General features: G+C 44.6%; 1 protein-coding gene across 1 annotated transcript in view; it reads left to right on the forward strand.

The window, feature by feature from the left end:
* The window catches only part of B4GALNT2 (beta-1,4-N-acetyl-galactosaminyltransferase 2), a 51,581-nt gene extending 36,584 nt beyond the window's left edge, over positions 1 to 14,997 (forward strand). Inside the window, exons 8-11 of the mRNA XM_035721157.2 lie at positions 7,731 to 7,918; positions 8,670 to 8,810; positions 12,466 to 12,685; positions 13,746 to 14,997. Coding sequence (XP_035577050.1) covers positions 7,731 to 7,918; positions 8,670 to 8,810; positions 12,466 to 12,685; positions 13,746 to 13,951 — 755 coding nt within the window. The 3' untranslated portion in view covers positions 13,952 to 14,997. The remainder of the gene's footprint in view (positions 1 to 7,730; positions 7,919 to 8,669; positions 8,811 to 12,465; positions 12,686 to 13,745) is intronic.
* Positions 14,998 to 21,691: the final 6,694 nt, after the last annotated feature.

Here is a 21,691-nt window from a genome sequence, read left to right on the forward strand (position 1 = left end):
TGCCTGTGTCTGTGCCTCTCTCTCTCTCTCTCTCTCTCTCTGTGTGTGTGTGTCTCTCATGAATAAATAAATAAAATCTTTAAAAAAAAAAAGTGCAGATGAGGGGCACCTGGGTGGCTCAGTTGGTTAAGCAGCTGCTTTCAGCTCAAGTCATGATCCCAGGGTCCTGGGATCGAGCCACGTGTCATCCTCTCCCTCTCCCACTGCAGCTCCCCTGCTTGTGCTCTCTCAGTCTCTATGTCAAATAAATAAATAAATAAATAAATAATATTTTTTTAATGTTATAAAAATTTGGGATGCCTGGGTGTCTCAGTGGTTGAGCATCTGCCTTTGGCCCAGGGCATGATCCCAGAATCCACGATTGAGTTCCACATTGGGCTACTTGCAGGGAGCCTGCTTCTCCCTCGGCCTGTGTCTATGCCTCTCTCTCTCTCTCTCTACGTGTCTCTAATAAATAAATAAGCTTTTTAAAAAGTTATAAATTTTTTTATTTTTTATTTTTATTTTTAAATTTTTATTTATTTATTCATGAGAGACAGAGAGAGAGAGAGAGAGAGTCAGAGACACAGGCCGAGGGAGAAGCAGGCTCCATTTAGGGAGCCCCATGCCGGACTCAATTCCAGGACCCCAGGATCACACCCTGGGTGGAAGGCAGGCACTAAACCGCTAAACCCAGGTATCCCCAAAAAAAATTTTTTAATGCAAATGAAAAGCACATTCATATCAGAAAGTATTGGACAAGAAGTGAGGGGCAGGCAGTCTTATAAACTCCCGGTGGGAAATGTAAATTGGCACAGCCTTTCCGGAGGCAATTTGGCAATACCTCTCAACATTTGGGATATGTATTCCCTTTGGGCCAGCAATTGCACTTCTAGAAATTACCACGTAGATACTAGTGTCTGTGTGAAGTGATGTTTGTTTGAGGTTCTTTACTGCAGCATTTTGTGCAAAGACAAAGTGGGATGCACGGGTTAGATCAAGTGTGGTCCGTCCATATAATGAAATTCCATGCAGTGGCGCTCAGAAGGAGGGAGGAGGAGGGGTTCTTTTTAGACTGATACAAAATGCTTTCTAGGTTATAAGCAAGTACAGAAGAGAAGGGAGAATAAGCTATTATTTCTGTAAAAAGAAGAGGGAAGGGCAGCCCTGGTGGTGCAGTGTTTTAGCGCCGCCTGCAGCCTAGGACGTGGTCCTCGAGTCCCGGGATCGAGTCCCACATCAGGCTCCCTGCATGGAGCCTGCTTCTCCCTCTGCCTGTGTCTCTGCCTCTCTCTCTCTCTCTTTCTCTCTCTCTCTGTCTCTCATGAAGAAATAAATAAAATCTTAAAAAAGAAAGAAGAGGGGAAAAATATATATATAATTGCTTGGTTATGGAAAAATAAAGAAGTTGGTAATATTGGTTGCTTCCTGGCTTCCTAATTGGAGAACAGAAATGGGAACAAGTATTTTCAAGGCATAAATTTCAATATATTTAGAATTTTGAACCACTTGGCACTTTTTGGATATATTGCCTATATATTCAAAATGTATTGTATCCAAAGAGTCTATTCTTTTTTTTTTTTTTTTAAGATTTTATTTATTTATTCATGAGAGTCACAGAGAGAGAGAGGCAGAGACACAGGCTGAGGGAGAAGCAGGCTCCATGCAGGGAGCCTGATGTGGGACTCGATCCCAATCCTGGGATCAGGCCCTGAGCTGAAGGCAGAGGCTCAACGCTGAGCCTCCCACGCGTCCCAATAGAGTCTATGCAAAACACATGTTGAATTATTATTTAAAAGTAGTACCATGAAATATCCAGGGAGAAGGATTTAAAATACTTGCCCAACACGATAACTATCTCAAAAATAAGAGAAATAAGCACAAGAAATTCACACGCAATTTTTTTTTTTTGGCTTCAGATTTGCTTTAAATATAAGGTGTTACAGATAACAATGGAAACCTCCCCAACTTATTCCCCTCCTTTCTGCTAACAACCACCATCACTTAGGTCGTTTCCCCCCCCAACTTTTGTACATTTCATATGTAGATTTCTCACAGGAGTGCGTGCATAGAGCATATGGTGTGGTTTTATGCATTTTTTTAAAAGATTTTATTTATTTACTCATAGACACAGAGAGAGAGAGGCAGAGACACAGGCAGAGGGAGAAGCAGGCTCCATGCAGGGAGCCTGATGTGGGACTCGATCCCGGGTCTCCAGGATCACGCCCCAGGCTGCAGGCGGCGCCAAACCGCTGCGCCACCAGGGCTGCCCCGTTTTATGCATTTTTGAACTGTTCATAAAATATGGTATGAAGTTCTAGATTCTGACCCTTTGTCAGTCTGTGGCTTGTGTTTTGATTTTGTTTCTAGGGTCTTTTGTCCTAATACTGATTCTTTGTTTTCTTTCTAGCTTTTGCTTAAGAAAGTCTTCCCTACCTTGAATCCATAAAAATATTCTCCTGTATTTTCTTCCAAGGTTTCACGTTTGGCTTTTCACATTTAGATCTTTAATCCCCACAGAAGCTATTGTTATGTGTGGCATATAACAGGGACCTGATTTTTTATATATGAATAGTATATTGTCCCCACACCATATATTGAATGAGTCCATCCTCCTCCTCCATGGCTTGCGTGGCCAATCTGTCACATACCAAGTTTCATATATGTAAAGGTCTGAATTTTAATTTAAATTCAATAAATTAGGGATCCCTGGGTGGCACAGTGGTTTAGCGCCTGCCTTTGGCCCAGGGCGCGATCCTGGAGACCCGGGATCGAATCCCACGTCGGGCTCCCGGGGCATGGAGTCTGCTTCTCCCTCTGCCTATGTCTCTGCCTCTCTCTCTCTCTCTCTGTGACTATCATAAATAAATTAAAAAAAAATTTTTTTTCAATAAATTAACATCTAATGTATTATTAGTTTCAGATGTCGCAGTGATTCAGCAGTCTTATTAACACCTAGTGCTCATTACATCATGTGCCCTCCTTAATGCCCATCACCCAGTTACCCCATCCCTCACCCCTTGCCCCTCCAGTGACCCTCAGTTTGTTTCCTACAGTTAAGTCTCTTATGGTTTGTCTCCTCTGATTTTGTCTTTATTTTTTCCTCTCTTCACCTATGATCCTCTGTTTTGTTTCTTAAATTCCACACAAGTGAGATCATATAATTGTCTTTCTCTGATAGGTTTATTTCACCTTAGCCTAATAGTCTCTAGTTCCATCCATGTTGTTACATATAGCAGAATTTCATTTTTTGATGGCTGAGTAATATTCTAGTGTGTGTGTGTGTGTGTATACATACATACATGACATCTTCTTTACCCATTCATCTGTCGATGGACACCTGGGCTCTTTCTATAGTTTGGTTATTGTGGACATAGCTGCTATAAACATTGGGGTGCAAGTGCCCCCTTTTTATTTTTATTTGTTTGTTTATTTATTTATTTGCAAGTGCCCCTTTGGATCATTACTTTTATATCTTTGGGGTAAATACCTAGTAGTGCCATTGCTGGGTCATAGGGTAGCTCTTTTTAACTTTTTTGAGGAACCTCCATACTGTTTTCCAGGGTGGTGGCACCAGCTTGCATTCCCACCAACAAAGTAAGAGGGTTCCCCTTTCTCCACATCTCCACTAACATCTGTTATTTCCTGACTTGTTCATTTTAGCCATTCTGGCTGGTGTGAGGTGGTGTTGTCTTCCTTTTTACAATGTTTTAAAGATTTATTTATTTATTTGAAAGAGAGAGGGTGGGGAGGAGAGCTGGAGGAGGGGCAGAGGGAGAGGGAGGGAATTTTGAGCAGATTCCTCACTGAGCACAGAGCCTGACATAGGGCTCGAACTTATGACCCTGAGATCATGTCCTAAGCCAAAATCAAGAGCCAGATGTTTGGCTGACTGAACCACCCAGGCATTCCTCTTCCTTTTCTTTTAAATATTATAATTTATTTATTTTTCTTGTTTTACTGCATTTGGTTAAAATCCCCAGTACAGTGTTTTTTGTTTGTTTTAATTTATGAGAGACACACAGAGAGGCAGAGGCATATGCAGAGGGAGAAGCAGGTTCCCTGCAGGGAGCCCAATGCAAGACTCAATCCCAGGACCCTGGGATCATGTCCAGACCAGAAGGCAGACACTTAACTGATTGAGCCACCCAGGTGCCCCTTATTTATTCATTTTAGAGGGAGAGAGCCCATGAGAGGGGTAGGAGCAGAGAGAGAAGGGCAAGCAGACTCCAGGCTAAGCATGGCGTTGAACGTGAGGCTCTATCCTACCACCCCAAGAGCTGAAATCCCACCACCTGAGCTGAAATCAAGAGTCAGATGCTCAACTAACTGAGCCATCTAGGTGCCCGACTAAAGATTTTTGTTTCTACTTTCTATTTTCTGTTTTCTTACGAAGAGTTTTTATTATGAATGAGTATTGAATTTTAATCAGATAATTTGCACCAATTGAAATATTTTTCTCCTTTAATTGGGTTCATGTAGTGACTCACACTAATTTGATTTTGTGATGTTGAGGTATCCTCACATTTCAGGAATAAATGCATTTTGATTACAGTGCATTTTTTGACCAAATGCTGAATTATTTTATTTATTATTTTATATAATTATTTTATTTAGGATTCCTGCATCTGTGTTCAAAAATAAGACTATCAAAAATAATCTTTTCCTGTAATGTCCTTGCCCAGGTTTGTTATAAAAAGTATATAGTCCCATGAGTTGAGTAGCTTTCCTGTTTTCTTTTTTTTTTTCTGTTTGTTTTCTTAACTATTTTCTTTCTTTTTTTTTTTAAGATTTTATTTATTTATTCATGAGACACAGAGAGAGAGAGAGGGGCAGAGACAAAGGCAGAGGGAGAAGCAGGCTCCATGCAGGGAGCTTGATGTGGGACTCGATCCTGGGACTTGATCCTGGGACTTGATCCTGGAACTCCAGGATCATGCCCTGGGCTCAAAGCAGGCACTAAACCACTGAACCACCCAGGGATCCCTGTTTTCTTAACTATTTTCTTAAGTGAATTATAACAAAGCAGGAGTTATATGTCCCTTGATGTTTTGTTAAAACTTGTCTGGTCCCTGTGTCTTTTTTTTCTTCTTTCTTTTTTTGTCTAGATTTGCAGGGGAGGTGGTTAGAGACTAGGGGAAAAAAATGAATGGAAAGGAGTGGGAAAGAGGAAAAAAATCTAATAACATTTCTGTGTGTTTAGTGGTTATTAATATAACCATTGAGTCCATTTTTAAGTATTTCTATAAAATTATCCATTTGATGTAAAATCAACCAAATTTTGGTCATAAGGTTGTTCATAACATTCTCTTATGTTTTTAAGAGCATTCTAATACATCTGACGTCAGGTAACCCTTTTGGCTCTTAACATTTATTTTTCAATAATTTTAAGTTTTTTTGTTTTTTAAGATTTTTAATTTATTTATTAATGAGAGACACAGAGAGAGGCAGAGGGAGAAGCAGGCTCCATGCGGGAAGCCGGATGTGGGACTGGATCCCAGGACTCCAGGATCACGCCCCAGGCCAAAGGAAGGCGCTCAATGGCTGAGCCACCCAGGGATCCCTTAAGTTCTTTTCTTTTTTTTTTTTTTTAATTTTTATTTATTTATGATAGTCACAGAGAGAGAGAGAGAGAGAGAGAGAGAGAGAGAGAGAGAGGCAGAGACTCAGGCAGAGGGAGAAGCAGGCTCCATGCACCGGGAGCCCGATGTGGGATTCGATCCCAGGTCTCCAGGATCGCGCCCTGGGCCAAAGGCAGGCGCCAAACCGCTGCGCCACCCAGGGATCCCTCTTAAGTTGTTTTCATATCCAAACATCTTCATTTCATTTATGCCTGATTTGCTTATTTTTTTTTAATATTTTATTTATTTATTCATGAGAGACACAGAGAGAGAGAGAGGCAGAGACACAGGCAGAGGGAGAAGCAGGCTCCATGGAGGGAGCTCGACGTGGGACTCGATCCCGGGACTCTAGGATCACGCCCTCCACCAAAGGCAGGCGCTAAACCGCTGAGCCACCCAGAGATCCCCTTCTTATTTATTTTTTCATACGCATGATTCTGTAATTTATTTAAGAATTTTAACATTCTCATTTTTAATAATTTTCGGACTTCTCTATTATTTTTGGTCTATCTGGAATGCATTCATTTGTACACAGTAGACTCATTGGCTGTCATTCATACTAATTTTCTTTAAGCGTTTCGTAATTTTTGTTGGTGAGCTCATGTTCAGTAGGAGGTTTCACTTGCTTGTTTTGTTTTTTCGTCTCTCCTTTCTCTCTCCTGATTCCTTCCCATCTCAGAGCTTTACAGTTGGATTGACTCCCTGTTTCCCCAGATTTCTGATCTACTTTTTTATACTGGAGTCTCAGGGTTCCTGTCTCCAATAATATTGGAGTTATTAAAGAGTTGGTTGCTGGGCCTGAGGATGGCTGTGAGGTAGTGTCACTTTTTTGTTTGTTTGTTTTTAATATTTTATTTATTTATTCATGAGAGACACAGAGAGGCAGAGACATAGGCAGAGGGAGAAGCAAGTTCCCTGCAGGAGCCCAACATGGAACTCGATCCCAAGACTCCGGGACCTCGGCCCAAGGCAGATGTTCAACCACTGAGCCACCCAGGTGTCCCAGAAATAATGTGTATTATTTAAAACAAAAATGTATTTTTGAGCATGGTTATATCTTTGTATTTTTCTTTATCATTGCTCTATATTTAGAAAAATAAGGAATCTCAAACAGAAAGCTATACCACCAACTTCCAGGAGTCCTCTATCTTGACCACACCCTACAGTACTTCATGCCTCTGATTCTCTACTATCATAAAAGAACCTAACTTGGCAGGTGGCTCAAGAAAAGGAAGGACACAATTTATTTGGCATGTCCTTGAACACAAGTTACTTGACTCTTCCCACTGATCATTTTTCCCTCACTCCCTCAGACCCAGGGGGAACAGGTATTAAAAAGGGCATTCTGGAATGACTTCTGACTTCCATCATTCTGAGAAGGAGCTCTGCAGTGGGGTTCTGGAGCACTCACCCACAAGCCCCAGGTAGTGTTGTGGCTGTCAGCATGCATGGAGTCCAACAGAGCCCACCCACCCAGACATCCAACGGGCTCAGTCAGCTGGCATGGCTCCACATTTGGTGACTAAATCCCAGAAAACACACCAGCAGCTCCAGCTGATTCATCATGAGCCTGTTCCTTTTCCAAGTTCACACCTCAAGCTGGATGATCTGGCCCAGGCCCTCCACTGACCTACTTCCACTCATGTCTTCCTGAGGAGAGAGACCAAGTGTGTTTCTCTCTAGGACCGCAGCTGACGACAGGGGCAGGTCCCAAGTCCTTTAGATGCTTTCTTCCTTCCCTGGGCCCCATGCCCCTCCATCTGGAGCCCCATGATGGGCAGAGCTCAGTGCATTGCAATTCCTAGTGTTAACATGAGGGCAGGATGCAAGCAAAATGCTGACAGGCAAGCATAAGATGAGGCATTCACACAGACAGTAGGGAGTGGCATAGTGGAGCCAACAGGGGAAAGAAATTCTAGAAGACAGACAAAATTTCAACAAGCTAGGTATATTTTAAATATATTTATTCTCTGTCCCAACTAACAAACTCTTACTAAGTGCTAATGGTGTACGAGAGGCACAAGGCCCACACTGTGGGGTCGTGGCATAAGGCAATCATGAAGAGTATAAGTCAAGTCACTAAGGCTTCCCAAAAGGCAGAGCTGTGACATTTACCCTTTTCTTGCTCAGAGAGAAAGCTCAGAGACCTGGTGACCATTGCCACCAAAACTTTCCTCCGTCCCCACAAACTCATGACTCTGCTCCGGAGCATTCGTATGTACTACCCAGACTTGACAGTGATCATAGCTGATGACAGCAAGGAGCCCCTGAAGATTACTGACAACCACGTGGAGTATTACACCATGCCCTTTGGGAAGGTACGTCCTTCCCAGGTGGGGAGACATCTGGGTCTTGGGACAAGAGGGCCCCAAGAGTCAGGTTCTACCCTGGATGGGGATGCCTGAGTGGCTTTCCCAAGGAAGCATGATCCTGGAGTGGAGGGGGTGGGATTCTCCTCGGAGTCCCTTTGCCAACTCCAAATTCACAGAAAAATTGGATCATGCTCCCATTTCTTCATTAACGAGGTAGTTGTTCTGCTTTCCCTCGCACTTGGGACATTCACTGAGGTCCTTCTAAGTGACTTGAGGTGCCTGACATTCTAAGGATTCCTGACACGCAGAGGAACTTGTGATCCTTATGTCACCCAAGCTAGAGGTGCTCTCTCTCTCTCTCTCTCTCTTTCCCACACGCACACCCTCCTTCCCACAAGGACACACAGAAGGAAATGGGTATTACATATACCATAGCATTCCACCTTCTCACACCTTCCAGGCATCATAAGGGGCAATAGAAGGAGAGTCACAGACACTCAGCTGAAAAAGGACTTCAATCCATCCACATTGACTCTAGGACCAAGAAAGGACTTCCTAGCCTTTCTTCGCCTCAGTCTTTGATTCAGGGAGTCACTGTTTTTCCTCCAGTGCCTCTGAGACATGGACTCACTTTAACCCAGTGGTTCTCAACCTATTTCGGGCACAGCCTGGCTGCTGGGAATTTAGAAAGCTCCTGGGTGATTCTAATATGTGGCCAAGAATGGCAACTACTGATCTAACCTCATTTCACCTGCAGGGTTGGTTTGCTGGTAGGAACCTGGCCATATCTCAGGTCACCACCAAATACATTCTCTGGGTGGACGATGATTTTCTCTTCAACAACAAGACCAAGATTGAAGTGCTGGTGGATGTCCTAGAGAAAACAGAACTGGATGTGGTAAGGGAGGGTTGCCAGTTTTACCTCAGTGGTGATCTTTAGAGACATCCAGGAGAGGGAAAGGGAAGAGGGAGGAGAGGATGGGGCAGGAGGGGAAGGGTACCCAGGAAGGGGAGGGGCTGTTGTAGGAGATGCATAAACCAGCACAGCTCGGGTTGAGAGCATCACACTAGGAATCAGGACGTCTGTGGCTTCTTTTTTTGCCTCCCATTTTTACTTTTTTTCCAAGCAATTTGGATCCCCACATACATACACACATTAACCCTTGTTCTATCTTTAAAGAGGTGTGTTTATGTATCACTAGAAGTGGTGTGGTGTACTGCTCACTACAGCAGTACTCTCTGGTTCCGTCACACACCATTTTAAAAAATGTGAATGTGGGATCCCTGGGTGGCTCAGCAGTTTAGCGCCTGCCTTTGGCCCAGAGCATGATCCTGGGAGTCCTGGGATCGAGTCCCATGTCGAACTCCCTACATGGAGCCTGCTTCTCCCTCTGCCTGTGTCTCTGCCTCTCTCTCTCTCTCTATGTCTCTCATGAATAAATAAATAAATCTTTTTTAAAGAAAATAGAAATAAATAAAAGCACAGGTAGCCCTAATGACATTAAAAAAAAAAAAAGAAGAGGGGCACCTGAAAAAAAAAAAAAGAGGGGCACTTGGATGGCTCAGTGGTTGAGCATCTACCTTTGGCTCAGGTCGTGATCCCAGGCTGCATTGGGCTCCCCAGAGGGAGCCTGCTTCTCCTTCTGATTCTCTCTGTGTCTCTCATGAATAAATAAAATCTTAAAAAAAAAAGAATGAGAACATCAAAAATCATTTCACAAATAGAAAAGAAAAAGGCAACTACAGTTAATAATACTGTATTGTATTCTTTTTTTTTTTTTTTTTTGTATTGTATTCTTGAAATGTGTGAAGAGAATAGATCTTCGATCTTCTGGCCATGTCCTCACTGGTAACTAAGTAGGTGTTGGATATGCTAATTAGCTTGATCGTGGTGATCTTTTCACAGTGTGTATACACATATGTTGAAACATCAAGCTGGGGATCCCTGGGTGGCAGAGCGGTTTGGCGCCTGCCTTTGGCCCAGGGCGCGATCCTGGAGACCCGGGATCGAATCCCACATCAGGCTCCCGGTGCATGGAGCCTGCTTCTCCCTCTGCCTATGTCTCTGCCTCTCTCTCTCTCTCTGTGACTATCATAAATAAATAAAAATTAAAAAAAATTTAAAAAAAAAGAAACATCAAGCTGTACACCTTAAATATATAATTAAAAATATATGTACAATTTTATTTATTTTTTAAAAGATTTTTTATTTACTTATTCATAGAGACACAGAGAGAGAGAGAGACAGGCAGAGACACAGGCAGAGGGAGAAGCAGGCCCCATGCAGGGAGCCTGAGGTGGGATCTCCAGGATCAGGCCCTGGGCTGCAGGCGGCGCTAAACCGCTGCGCCACCAGGGCTGCTTCCAAAAATATATGTACATTTTTAATGTGTAGCTCAATAAATTAAAAGGTAGCTCAATAAAAGCTGAAGTTTAAAAAAAATTATTTTTTTATTTTTAAATATTTTATTTATTTATTAATGAGAGACACAGGGAGAGAGGTAGAGACACAGGCAGAGGGAGAAGCAGGCTCCATGCAGGGAGCCCAATGCGGGACTCGATCCCGGGTCCCCAGGACCAGGCCCTGGGCTGAAGGCGGCGCTAAACCGCTGAGCCACCCGGGCTGCCCAAAAAAAACAATTTAAAGAAAGAAAAACCAGGAAATGTATAAGATCAGTGTCATTGTGATCACAGTTACCTCTTCCAGGACAGTCCCCAAGGCATCTGTATTGATGAAGACCTCTCCTGGCTACTCTTCCAGAGAGCAAATCACAGTAGCATCAGTGAGGTAGAAAGCATAGTTGCCGTCATGTAAAAATCCAAGCTGGCACCTGACTCTACTTCCCGCGTCAGCCTGGACTAGCCTCCTTGTCTTGATGCCACACTGTCGTCATGGTCCTCGGCTGCATGGCCGGAAGAAAAGGGGAGAGAAAGTGGAAGACAAGCATCTGTCTTCAAAGAATGTGCTAGAAGCTGCAGACATCCCTTCTAACTTCCATCCTTTCAGCCAGGACTTAGACACATGGTCAAACCTCACAAGGAAAGTGCGGAGAGGGAGTCTTCAGTGATGTAGCTGGCTGTATCTTAACTTAGGCCAGTTAGACACCTGGGTAGCTCAGTAGCGGAGCATCTGCCTTCAGCTCAGGCCATGATCCCGGGGTCCTGGGATCCAGTCCTGCATCGGGCTCCCTCTCCCTCTGCCTCTGTCTCTACCTCTATGTGTCTCGTGAATGAACAAATAAAATATTAAAAAAAAAAAATTGGGCCAGTCAAAACCCAGAGGGTCTGTTTGCTAAAGGCAAGAGGAAAGCACTGATGATGCAGGACAGGGACAATAAGCCACCCTGGATGATGCCGCTGATTCAGGAATGGATGTCCTTGCTCATCCTGTCTTGCTGGGGCTCACACGTGTAAATGCACACATCTTCCGTGAGCGCGTGGACGGCTCAGGAGAGCCAGGAGTGGGAGGAGGGCAGCCTGAGATGCGCGGCACGTGGCTCGTTGCAGGAAGCCTGGCAGCAGGGACTCCAGAAAGGGACCCGTGTGCACGCAGGCTGCCGCTCGCCTGCACCGCAACACTGCTCCTCCTCAAGGAGGGAGGTACTTGCCTTCTGAAAAGAGTGAGCCTGCTGTAGGGGAAGTGGAGCAGAGCGGTCTGCCCCTTGTACTTGGTGCTCTCTGCTCCATGGACATTTCTGGAGTGAGCAGTGATGGAGATTTTTGAATGTAGGTGAGGGTTGGTGGACTCCAGAACCAATGGCCAAGAAAGCATTCTTGAGACGTTTTTGGTGCAAAATGGTGGTTTTATTCAAGAACAGGGATGGGACCCATGGGCCGAAAGAGAAGCTGCCCCGGGACTGTGAGGAGCAGCGGATTATATACTCTGGGGTTGGGGGAGGTAGAGATAAGGGAAGTTTCAAAAGGATTTTCACAGTGCGAAAAAGAAGACTCGGGAACCCTGAGGCGTGGCTATTGTCAAGCCAAGGTTGTTTTTCCCTCTGGCAAGGCATTAACATTAAGGCAGTTGGGGGCTTCCTGTAGGAACTTTATACTCCGTCAGCCTCAAGTATTTGTCAATGGGCTGCAGGTTAGATGGACGCTGAATTTTATCTACATTTCCTTCTGCCTTTGTTTCTCACATCAAGCAGGATGAAAAGATCAAAGGACCTATATATAGCCAAGTGCCCAGAGGGCTGTGGCTACCACAGCAAAAGAGTATCCTAGAAGGGACACCTGGGTGCCTCTGCGGTTGAGCACCTGCCTTTGGCTGGGGGCGTGATCCCAGAGTCCCGGGATCCAGTCCCACATCAGGCTTCTTGTGTGGAAACTGCTTCTCCCTCTGCCTGTATCTCTGCCTCTCCCTCTCTCATCTCTCATGAATAAATAAATAAAATCTTAAAAAAAAAAAAAGTATCCAAGGAATAGTATGAAGGGTAGAGAACAGGTGTGTTTTCTTGTAACTGAGGTTCAGTCCAGGAAGGCTTCCTGGCAGAGGCAACATGGATCTATCAAGTCTGGGTTTTCTAACATGCATTTCTCTGCCCACCGATTAGGTAGGTGGCAGTGTGCTTGGAAACGTGTTCCAGTTTAAGCTGTTGCTGGAGAAGAGTCAGAATGGGGACTGCCTTCACAGGAGGCCAGGCTCTTTCAGGCCCTTGGACGACTTCCCCAACTGCGTGGTGACGAGTGGCGTTGTCAACTTCTTCCTGGCCCACACAGAGCGACTCCAGAGAGTGGGCTTCGACCCCCGCCTGCAGCGAGTGGCTCACTCAGGTGGGGACAGGCTGAGTGAGGAAGGTGCTGGCTTGCACACTGGCCTTGGGATTTATGCTTTCCAGGGACCTTGAGCCACTGATCATGGCCCTTGCCTTCAGCAGTGGGCTTCTCTCCCTCCCCAACCCCCAACCCGGGAGTTCAAGGTCTCTCTTGCCTCCCTCCTCCCCTCACTGTGACTTCCTATCTCCCATCTGCTGCTCCCATGTGAGACACCCTTACCCCTCCAGCTGTGTCCCCTCCCTCATTCCCCCCCCCCTTTTTAAGGTTTTATTTATTTATTCATAAGAGACAGAGAGAGAGGTGCAGAGACACAGGCAGAGGGAGAAGCAGACTCCATGCAGGGAGCCCGATGTGGAATTCGATCCCAGGTCTCCAGGATCAGGCCCTGGGCTGAAGGCGGCACTAATGCGCTGAGCCGGGATCCCTGGGTGGTGCAGTGGTTTAGCGCCTGCCTTTGGCCCAGGGTGTGATCCTGGAGACCCGGGATCGAATACCACGTCGGGCTCCTGGTGCATGGAGCCTGCTTCTCCCTCTGCCTATGTCTCTGCCTCTCTCTCTGTGTGACTATCATAAATAAATAAAAATTTAAATAAATAAATAAATAAAGCGCTGAGCCACCGGGCTGCCCCCCTTTTTAAAAAAAAAATTTATTTATTTATTCATGAGAGACAGAGAGAGAAGCAGAAATATAGGCAGAGGGAGAAGCAGGCTCCATGTGGGGAGCCCAATGTGGGACTTGATCCCAGGATCAAAAGGATCATGACCTGAACCAAAGGCAGACGCCCAACCACTGAGCCACCCAGGTGTACCCCTCATTCCTCTTATTCCCTCAGCTCTGGAGTTCATAGTTCTGTCCAGCTGGAAAGCTCATCTGTGTCTCTCTGTCCATACCTCTGAGAAATGTGGGTATTTATTTCCTTCCAACTCATCAGCTTGGACAGGTGGTTTTGCAGGGCGCTCAACCTCCCCATGGGTATAAACTATACCCCTGCTTCCCTTCCCCCACTAGACCTGGAATATGCTCTGGGTGAAGGTCATGTTCTTCCTCTCTTGGCAGAGTTCTTTATCGATGGGCTCGGGAGCTTGCTCGTGGGATCATGTCCAGAAGTGGTGATAGGTCACCAGGTCCGATCTCCCATGGCTGATCCGGAGCTGGCCATCCTGGAGAAGACCTACAGTGCATTCCGGACCAACACCAACGACCAGGTCCAGTTCAAGCTGGCTCTCCACTACTTCAAGAACCATCTCCAGTGCTCCACATGAGGGTGCCCAGGCATCAGAAATGTTCTAGACTTATTGGTTGTGGGTGTCTAGGACAGCGGAACTGGTGGTTGGGCTACCAAAATAGGGACTCCCGATGAGATGAATGTTGTAAAGAACAAGCCAGAGTGGGTAGGACAGATGAGTCGGGCTCAGTGACTAACAATTTCCATCAGAGACTTAGGGTCATTAGAAATGGACCAATCCCTGAGAAGGGCAACAGAGGCCTATCAGTAATAATCATTATTTGTTTGTATGTTGTGGTACCATTTGTGGAGCATCCGTGCACAGGGCATCTCACATCATCTCATTTGATCTCATGCAAAAGAATATATTATGGGTTGGTATCCTTGGTCAAAAGAATGGCTGTGGGGTTTTGAGGATTATTTGGTAGAAATTATATCATAGTCAGAAGCATCATCTCCAACATCCACAAATGTTTATTTGTTGCTACCTTGGGGACTCAAATAATGGGACTAATGCAGGGTCCTGGTCTTGAGGATGATGCAGCCTGGTCCAGTTCAGTCGGCTAGCAGAATTGTGCAGCCAGGATCAGGGAACCAGGGGAGAGAGGAGTGACTGGGGCCCAGGCAGCTGAGGAAGTCTCTGTGGGGAGAGGTCAGCTGAAGCCGGGAGGATGGATGGGATTCAGGCAGCAGAGGGAGAAAGGGAAGTGAGCACTGTAGCCTCCTGTCTGCCAGAACAAAGGTTTCCCTGGCATCAGACTCGCTACTGTAAGGACACATTCCAGAACACCAGGGATTGAACTCCGAACCTGTGCTAAGGTGCCATGATAAATAGTGTAAGTGCAGTGGTGCTGCCAGGAATTTGAGATCAGTTGTTGATCACTCAAGACCCATGTCATGTGCAGAAAGGAGCCATCACATGTTGTGGAGGAAGGCTCTGTCTGTTATCTCGGGAGTCTGCAGATTCTATAGCTACTGTACCTGCCTTTAGGGCTTCCACTCTTTGCTGCTGAAGGTGCTCTGGGGTAGTTCAGGATCCCTGAAAATGTGGCTCTGAGATATGAATAAAACTCCATGAAAATGTTTTGGTGGTCCAACAATTTTGAAAAATACCGAAAGCTGTATCTCCCTCTTGGAAAGTTGCAATTCACATTAGAATATTAAAGTCTCTAAAAGGGCAGCCCAGGGGATCCCTGGGTGGCGCAGCGGTTTAGCGCCTGCCTTTCGCCTGGGGTGCGATCCTGGAGACTCGGGATAGAGTCCCATGTCGGGCTCCCGGTGCATGGAGCCTGCTTCTCCCTCTGCCTGTGTCTCTGCCTCTCTCTCTGTGTGTGTGACTATCATAAATAAATAAAAATTAAAAAATAAAAATAAAAAAATTAAATAAAAGGGAAGCCCGGGTGGCCCAGGGGTTTAGCGTGGCCTTCAGCCCAGGGCGTGATCCTGGAGACCCTGGATCGAGTCCCACGTCAGCCTACTTCTCCCTCTGCCTGTGTCTCTGCCTCTGTGTGTGTGTGTGTGTGTGTGTATGTGTCTATGAATAAATAAATAAAATCTTTAAAAAACAAAGTCTCCTAGAAGTCCTGCAGTGAAGAAATTGGGTTAATTTTGTTTAATTCAGCATTTCCCAGCTATGGATTTTAATTTAATTTTAATGATTGCTATGGCAATCATTTTTTTTTAATACTCCCAAACCCAGAGTTGAACACCTATCTCATTCCATTTTGTACGTCATCAGGATTCTATTACAGGGACCCCTGGGTGGCTCAGTGGTTGAGCACCTGCCTTCGGCTCAGGGCATGATTCCGGGATCCAAAATCAAGTCCTGCATTGGGCTCCTTACGGGGAGCCTGCTTCTCCCTCTGCCTAAATAAAATCTTAAAAATAAAAGAAAATAGAATTCTATTACAAAAGCTTCAGCAGCTTTAACATGGACAATCATTTGGTGTAATAGTACATGCACTTTACCTATAATAACAGAGCTAATGGAAAAAAAAATAACAGAGCTAATGGGAAGATGATGGTGGATTGTCCCATTCAGTCCTGCCTTTAGAACCAGGCAAGAGGGGATCCCTGGGTGGCGCAGCGGTTTGGCGCCTGCCTTTGGCCCAGGGCGCGATCCTGGAGACCCGGGATCGAATCCCATGTCGGGCTCCCAGTGCATGGAGCCTGCTTCTCCCTCTGCCTGTCTCTCTCTCTCTCTCTCTCTCTCTCTCTCTCTCACACATAAATAATTAAAAAAAAAAAAAAATCAGGCAAGAGAAGCCCCTTGCTGGATCCTGTGCTCTAGAGAACACTGTATATCACAGACACACGTGCTGACGGATGAATACCGGGAATCTCTGTCACTTGGGATCCAGTGCTCAGCATGAGTACAGCATAACCTGTTATCCTAGATACCCACTCCCGGGACTAACAGTGTTCAGGCCCCAGGGAAATGCTTCTTCACACCTCATGTCCTCAAATGACAACTGCAATCCAGACGCATCAAAACTCTGTGGCAGGGCAGTTTAGCGCCACCTTCAGCCCAGGGCCTGATCCTGGAGACTTAGGATCAAGTCCCGCTTCAGGCTCCCAGTGTGGAGCCTGCTTCTCCCTCTGCCTGTGTCTCTGCCTCTGTGTGTGTGTGTGTGTGTGTGTGTGTGTGCCTCTCATGAATAAATAAAATCTTAAAAAAAAAAAAAAAAAAACCCTCTGTGGCAGTGCTTTGGAGTGCAGGTGAGACCTGAGTGGCCAAATGCTTAGGTAAAGGAAAAGAACAAAATTTTAATTTGTTAAATCCTGCCTCAGATACCATAAATAGCAGTAGAATCTTGCCTAGTACTAGTGTCAATTTTCTTGCCTTTCATTCATGGTTCTGAAGTGCTAAAAAACTAGTATAGTAGTCAAAGCAACTGCACAAAGTGGCTGAAGGGACATTTAAAAATAGACTGGGCACCTGGGTGGCTCAGTGGTTGAGCCGTCTGCCTTTGGCTCAGGTCCTGATCCTGGAGTCCTGGGATCGAGTCCCACATCAGGCTCCCTGTGGGGAGCCTGACTCTCCCTCTGCCTATGTCTCTGCCCCTCTCTCTGTGTCTCTCATGAATAAATAAATAAAATCTTAATAAAAAATAAAAATAGTAAACCATTTGTACTCATTAATTCTTACATATATAGATCTAGATGTATGATGCTTGAAATGTGACATCAATTATTTGCATTGGCAATTTGGTTGGTCATTGAATGCTGAAGTTGCAATAATTTTACTTATATAAAAATATTTAATGACTTAAATGTTCAAAAATTAAATTTAAAATAGCTAAATTTGATTTTTAAATGTGGTATTTGTCCATTAGAATTTTGATTTTCTTTTAATCTTTTAAAAAATTTATCTATTTACTTATTTTAGAGAGAGAGACAGCCCGAACTGGAGGAGGAATAGAGGGAGAGGGAGAAAGAGAATCTCAAGCAGACTCCATGCTGAGCATGGAGCCTGACTCAGGGCTCCTTCTTATGACCCTGAGATCATGATGTGAGCTGAAACCAGAAGTCCAACACTTAACTGACTGAGCCACTCAGACCCCACTATCTTTTCATATTAGTAGATAATTTTGAGTATTTAAAAATGTTTAAAAAGATTTTATTTTTTCAGCTATCTCCACACCCAATGTGGGGCTAGAACTCACAACTCTGAAATCAAGAGTCACATGCTCCACTGACTGAGCCAGCCACGTACCCCAATTTTGAGTATTTTAAAGGAAAAATAACTTCTAACAACATAAAAAACAATTTTAATTCAAAAACTTTTTACAGGGGATCCCTGGGTGGCTCAGTGGTTTAGTGAAGCCTTCAGCCCAGGGCATGATCCTGGAGACCCAGGATCAAGTCCCATGTCGGGCTCCCTGTGAGGAGCCTGCTTCTCCCTCTGCCTGTGTCTCTGCCTCTCTCTTTCTGTCTCTCATGAATAAATAAATAAAATCTTTAAAAATAATAAAAATAAAATAAAATAAAAACTTTTTACATTTGCTTCAATTTACCGTTGAGGTAAATTTTGCACACTTTGAACACACTCATCTTTTTAAATTCCTTAGATTATTAAGGAATACAGCACTTAGTGTGCTGGTCCACAAATCCATAAGGAACATGCGTCAAAAAGTAATCAACACACTGTTTCCTTCTTCGAGAAAGTCTTGCCATGAAAAATATCAGCTCAACTAAAACAGTGTGCTTTGTCTTAAAAAAAACAAAAAAAAACAAAAAACCATGCCCCAAGCTCTTTATCTCCATGCAGACTAGTCGCAAGAGTTGGCAGACCAGACCTTGGGACATAGTTTGGATTAAGGGTTGGCAAAATTTTTGTAAAGGACCAGACAGTAAACATTTTAAGTTTTGTAAGCCACTGAAGGTCTTTTTTTCTTTTTAAAATATATAACTCCTTAAAATGTAAAAATGGGATGGCCTAGTCAGTGAAGCATCCGACTCTTTTTTTTTTTTTTAAAGACTCTACTTATTTATTCATGAGAGACACAGAGAGAGAGACGCAGAGACCCAGGGAGAGGGAGAAGCAGGCTCCATGCAGGGAGCCCGATGTGAGACTCGATCCCGGGTCTCCAGGATCATGCCTGGGCTGAAGGCAGCGCTAAACTGCTGAGCCACCCGGGAACCGCTGAGCCACCTGGGCTGCCCAGCATCTGACTCTTGATTTCGGCTCAGGTCATGATCTCAGGGTCATGAGATCCAGCTCCATGCTCAGCGTGGAGTTTGCTTGAGATTCTCTCTCTCCCTCTACCTTTGCTCCCCGCCCCTCCACCCCCACTCATGCTCTCTGAAATAAATAATAAACTTGTTCTCCTAAAAAAATAAAAAATAAGTAAAACACAAAAATGATTCTGAGCCTGTGCAGCAAAAACCAAGCCATAGGCTGCCTTTGGCCCACGGGATATAGTTTGTTGACAGATTAATAACGTCATTGGCAGAGACGCCTAGGTGGCTCAGTGGTTGTCTGCCTTCAGCCCAGGTCATGATCACGGGGTCCTGGGGTCCAGTCCCGCATCGGGCTCCCTGCATTGAGCCTGCTTCTCGCTAGGCTGGGGTCTTTGCCTCTCTCTGTTTCCCATGAATAAATAAATAAATTGTAAATATATATATATATATATATATATATATATATATATATATATATATATATATATATATATTGGGATGCCTGGGTGGCTCAGCAGTTGAGCGTCTGCCTTCCGCTCAGGGTGTGATCCTGGAGACCTGAGATCGAGTCCCACATCGGGCTTCCTGCATGGAGCCTGCTTCTCCCTCTGCCTGTGTCTCTGCCTCTCTCTCTGTGACTCAAAGGAATAAATAAATAAAATCTTAAAAAAAATATATATATATATATATAGTCATTGACAAAAAAACAAAAAACAAACATAAAATCTCACAAAAAAAAAAAACCCAAACTGTCATTGGCTACAAATTTTGTGAAAAACCTTGATTATAAAAACATAATTAGTGATTTTGCTGAAACAAAAGAAAATTAAATTATATGGAATAATATATGATAAAATATAAATTATATCCATCATCTATTTTTTTTTCTTATCCAAATGTCACAAGTGCATCAACTAAACAACCAAACATGCACAATGATGATTAAATTCCATTGCTTTGGTATGTTGCCAACTTTTAGTCACACGGAGACCACGGCTTGCCAATATTTTTTATTTTTCCATTATAAAGATATATTTGTCAAGGTAAGAGGATAGGGAATGTATTTCAACAGTTTGCCAGCTTCAGTTGGTATAGCTTTTAAATACTGAAATATTTTAATAATTAAGACATAAATAAAATATTTTAAATATTTAGCCAGATATATCTGACTTGTCTCAGGCCTGGTTCCACGAAAAGGTCTGCCTCCCTGATTAAATATTGCATTCGTGATCTAGGAGGACACAGTGGTGTGCTTTCATGGCAATTAGAGCATTCACCAATGTCCCCGAGCAGGGACCATTTTGACATGCTTGTCACCAGTATGTTCCAGATACATTTTCTTCCCTGTTCCAAGATCTGGAAACTTCTACTCCAGCAGGGAGGAGTAGTTAAAATGGAGCTCTTGTGGGGTGTTTGCCTAAACTTCAGGCCAATTCTCCAGGCTGGTCCACTACCCAGAGACTGTGACAACCCCACTCCCTGGTGAAAATGCACAGGACCAAGAGAGGCAGGCTCCTGCACCAAAGACCAATCAGACTGTCTTAGAACTCGAATTGGGTCTGCAAAGCAAGGCTCTGTGGACGGCCAGCCTTTAGCCAGAAAAAAAAAGAAAAAAAGCAACATATGCACAAAGAGGAACTGAAACAAGAGCTTCCTGACAGGCTTCTGGTTCTTTCCTGAGGTCTGGCTACAGTCCTACCCTGGGATTTTGTGAAATGCTATACCCTTATAATTCTTCCTTTTGCCTAACCTAATTTGAGTTGGCTCCTGTTACTTATAACCACAGTGTCCTGGATAATACAACTATTCTGTGTGTCTGCCTGTTTTCAAAACAGAAAAGCATAACTAAAAAGTTTTCTCTTTGAGTGGTCTGGAAGCAAAAATCAGGTCACAGACAATAACAGCCACACAGACCTCCCTCCAGCCTCGAATTTCAGACACAATCAAGCGGCCCGGATCAGAGCGATGACAGAGGTTTCCTTGCAGGACACTGCAAGTCAGGGAAGTATCCCTCATGGGGAGGTGACAGCGAAGGGCAGTGAAGGTGGCAAGGTAATCTTTGCGGAGACTTCTGCTAAACCTCAAATTCCAAGACCAGTGGGTGCAAATAATCGTGTGAGCCCCCCAGGGGGAGCTCCAGCCGGTTCTGTCTCCCCTCTACCCACTTCCTCCCAGCCTCCTGATCAGGAAAGGAAAAGGGCTGCTGCGACTTTCAGCCAACAGCAATCCCTTGGCCACCAGGCTACTGGCCTCTTGCATGTGTGGGTGTGGCTGTTCCAGGTGGCTGAAGTGGAAATGGCACTGGAATCCGCTTTCTTCTGGATGCCCTCCTCCACCCAAATATTTTTTGTGGGTTTTTTTTTTTAAGATTTATATTTATTTATTCATGAGACACAGAGAAAGAGAGATAGGCAGAGACACAGGCCGAGGGAGAAGCAGGCTCCATGCAGGGAGCCCGATGCGGGACTTGATCCCAAGACCCTGGGACCACCACCCGAGCCAAATGGCAGACGCTCAACCACTGAGCCCCCCAACGCCCCGGATTGCAAGCCATTCTTAAAGAACCATATTACACCTGCTTTAAAACAGGACACCTTCAGGGATGCCTGGGTGGCTCAGTGGTTGAGTGTCTGTCTTGGGCTCAGAGCGTAATCCTGGGGTCCCAGAACCGGATCCCATATCTGGCTCCTTGCATGGAGCCTGTTTCTCCTGTCTCTGCCTCTATGTCTCTCAAAAATAAACAAATACATGCCCACTTGCTGATTTTTCCTACCAGTTCCCTTTCTTCATATTCTAGAGTCTTGATAAGCACATAGTCTGTGCTCCAGACACCAGTGAGTTTCAGGATCACCAGTTTCCCAGATGGTCGCTGTCTCTACCCAATTTCTTCCACTCAGCCTTACATCAAATGACCTTCACAGAGGATTCATAACTGAATACAGCTCTTCTTTTTCTTAATCCTTTGCCTGGATGCTCCTGGCCCTCATGCCTTCCAGCCTTCTTGCTCTGGCTTCAAACAAGTCTCCCTTACAAAAATCTATGTCTCTTATTCCTTGAAATTTTACCGAGAGTTTATCAAAGTTTTAATTATATA

The sequence above is a fragment of the Canis lupus genome, chromosome 9 (assembly GCF_003254725.2).
Source record: "Canis lupus dingo isolate Sandy chromosome 9, ASM325472v2, whole genome shotgun sequence".
NCBI lineage: Eukaryota > Metazoa > Chordata > Mammalia > Carnivora > Canidae > Canis > Canis lupus.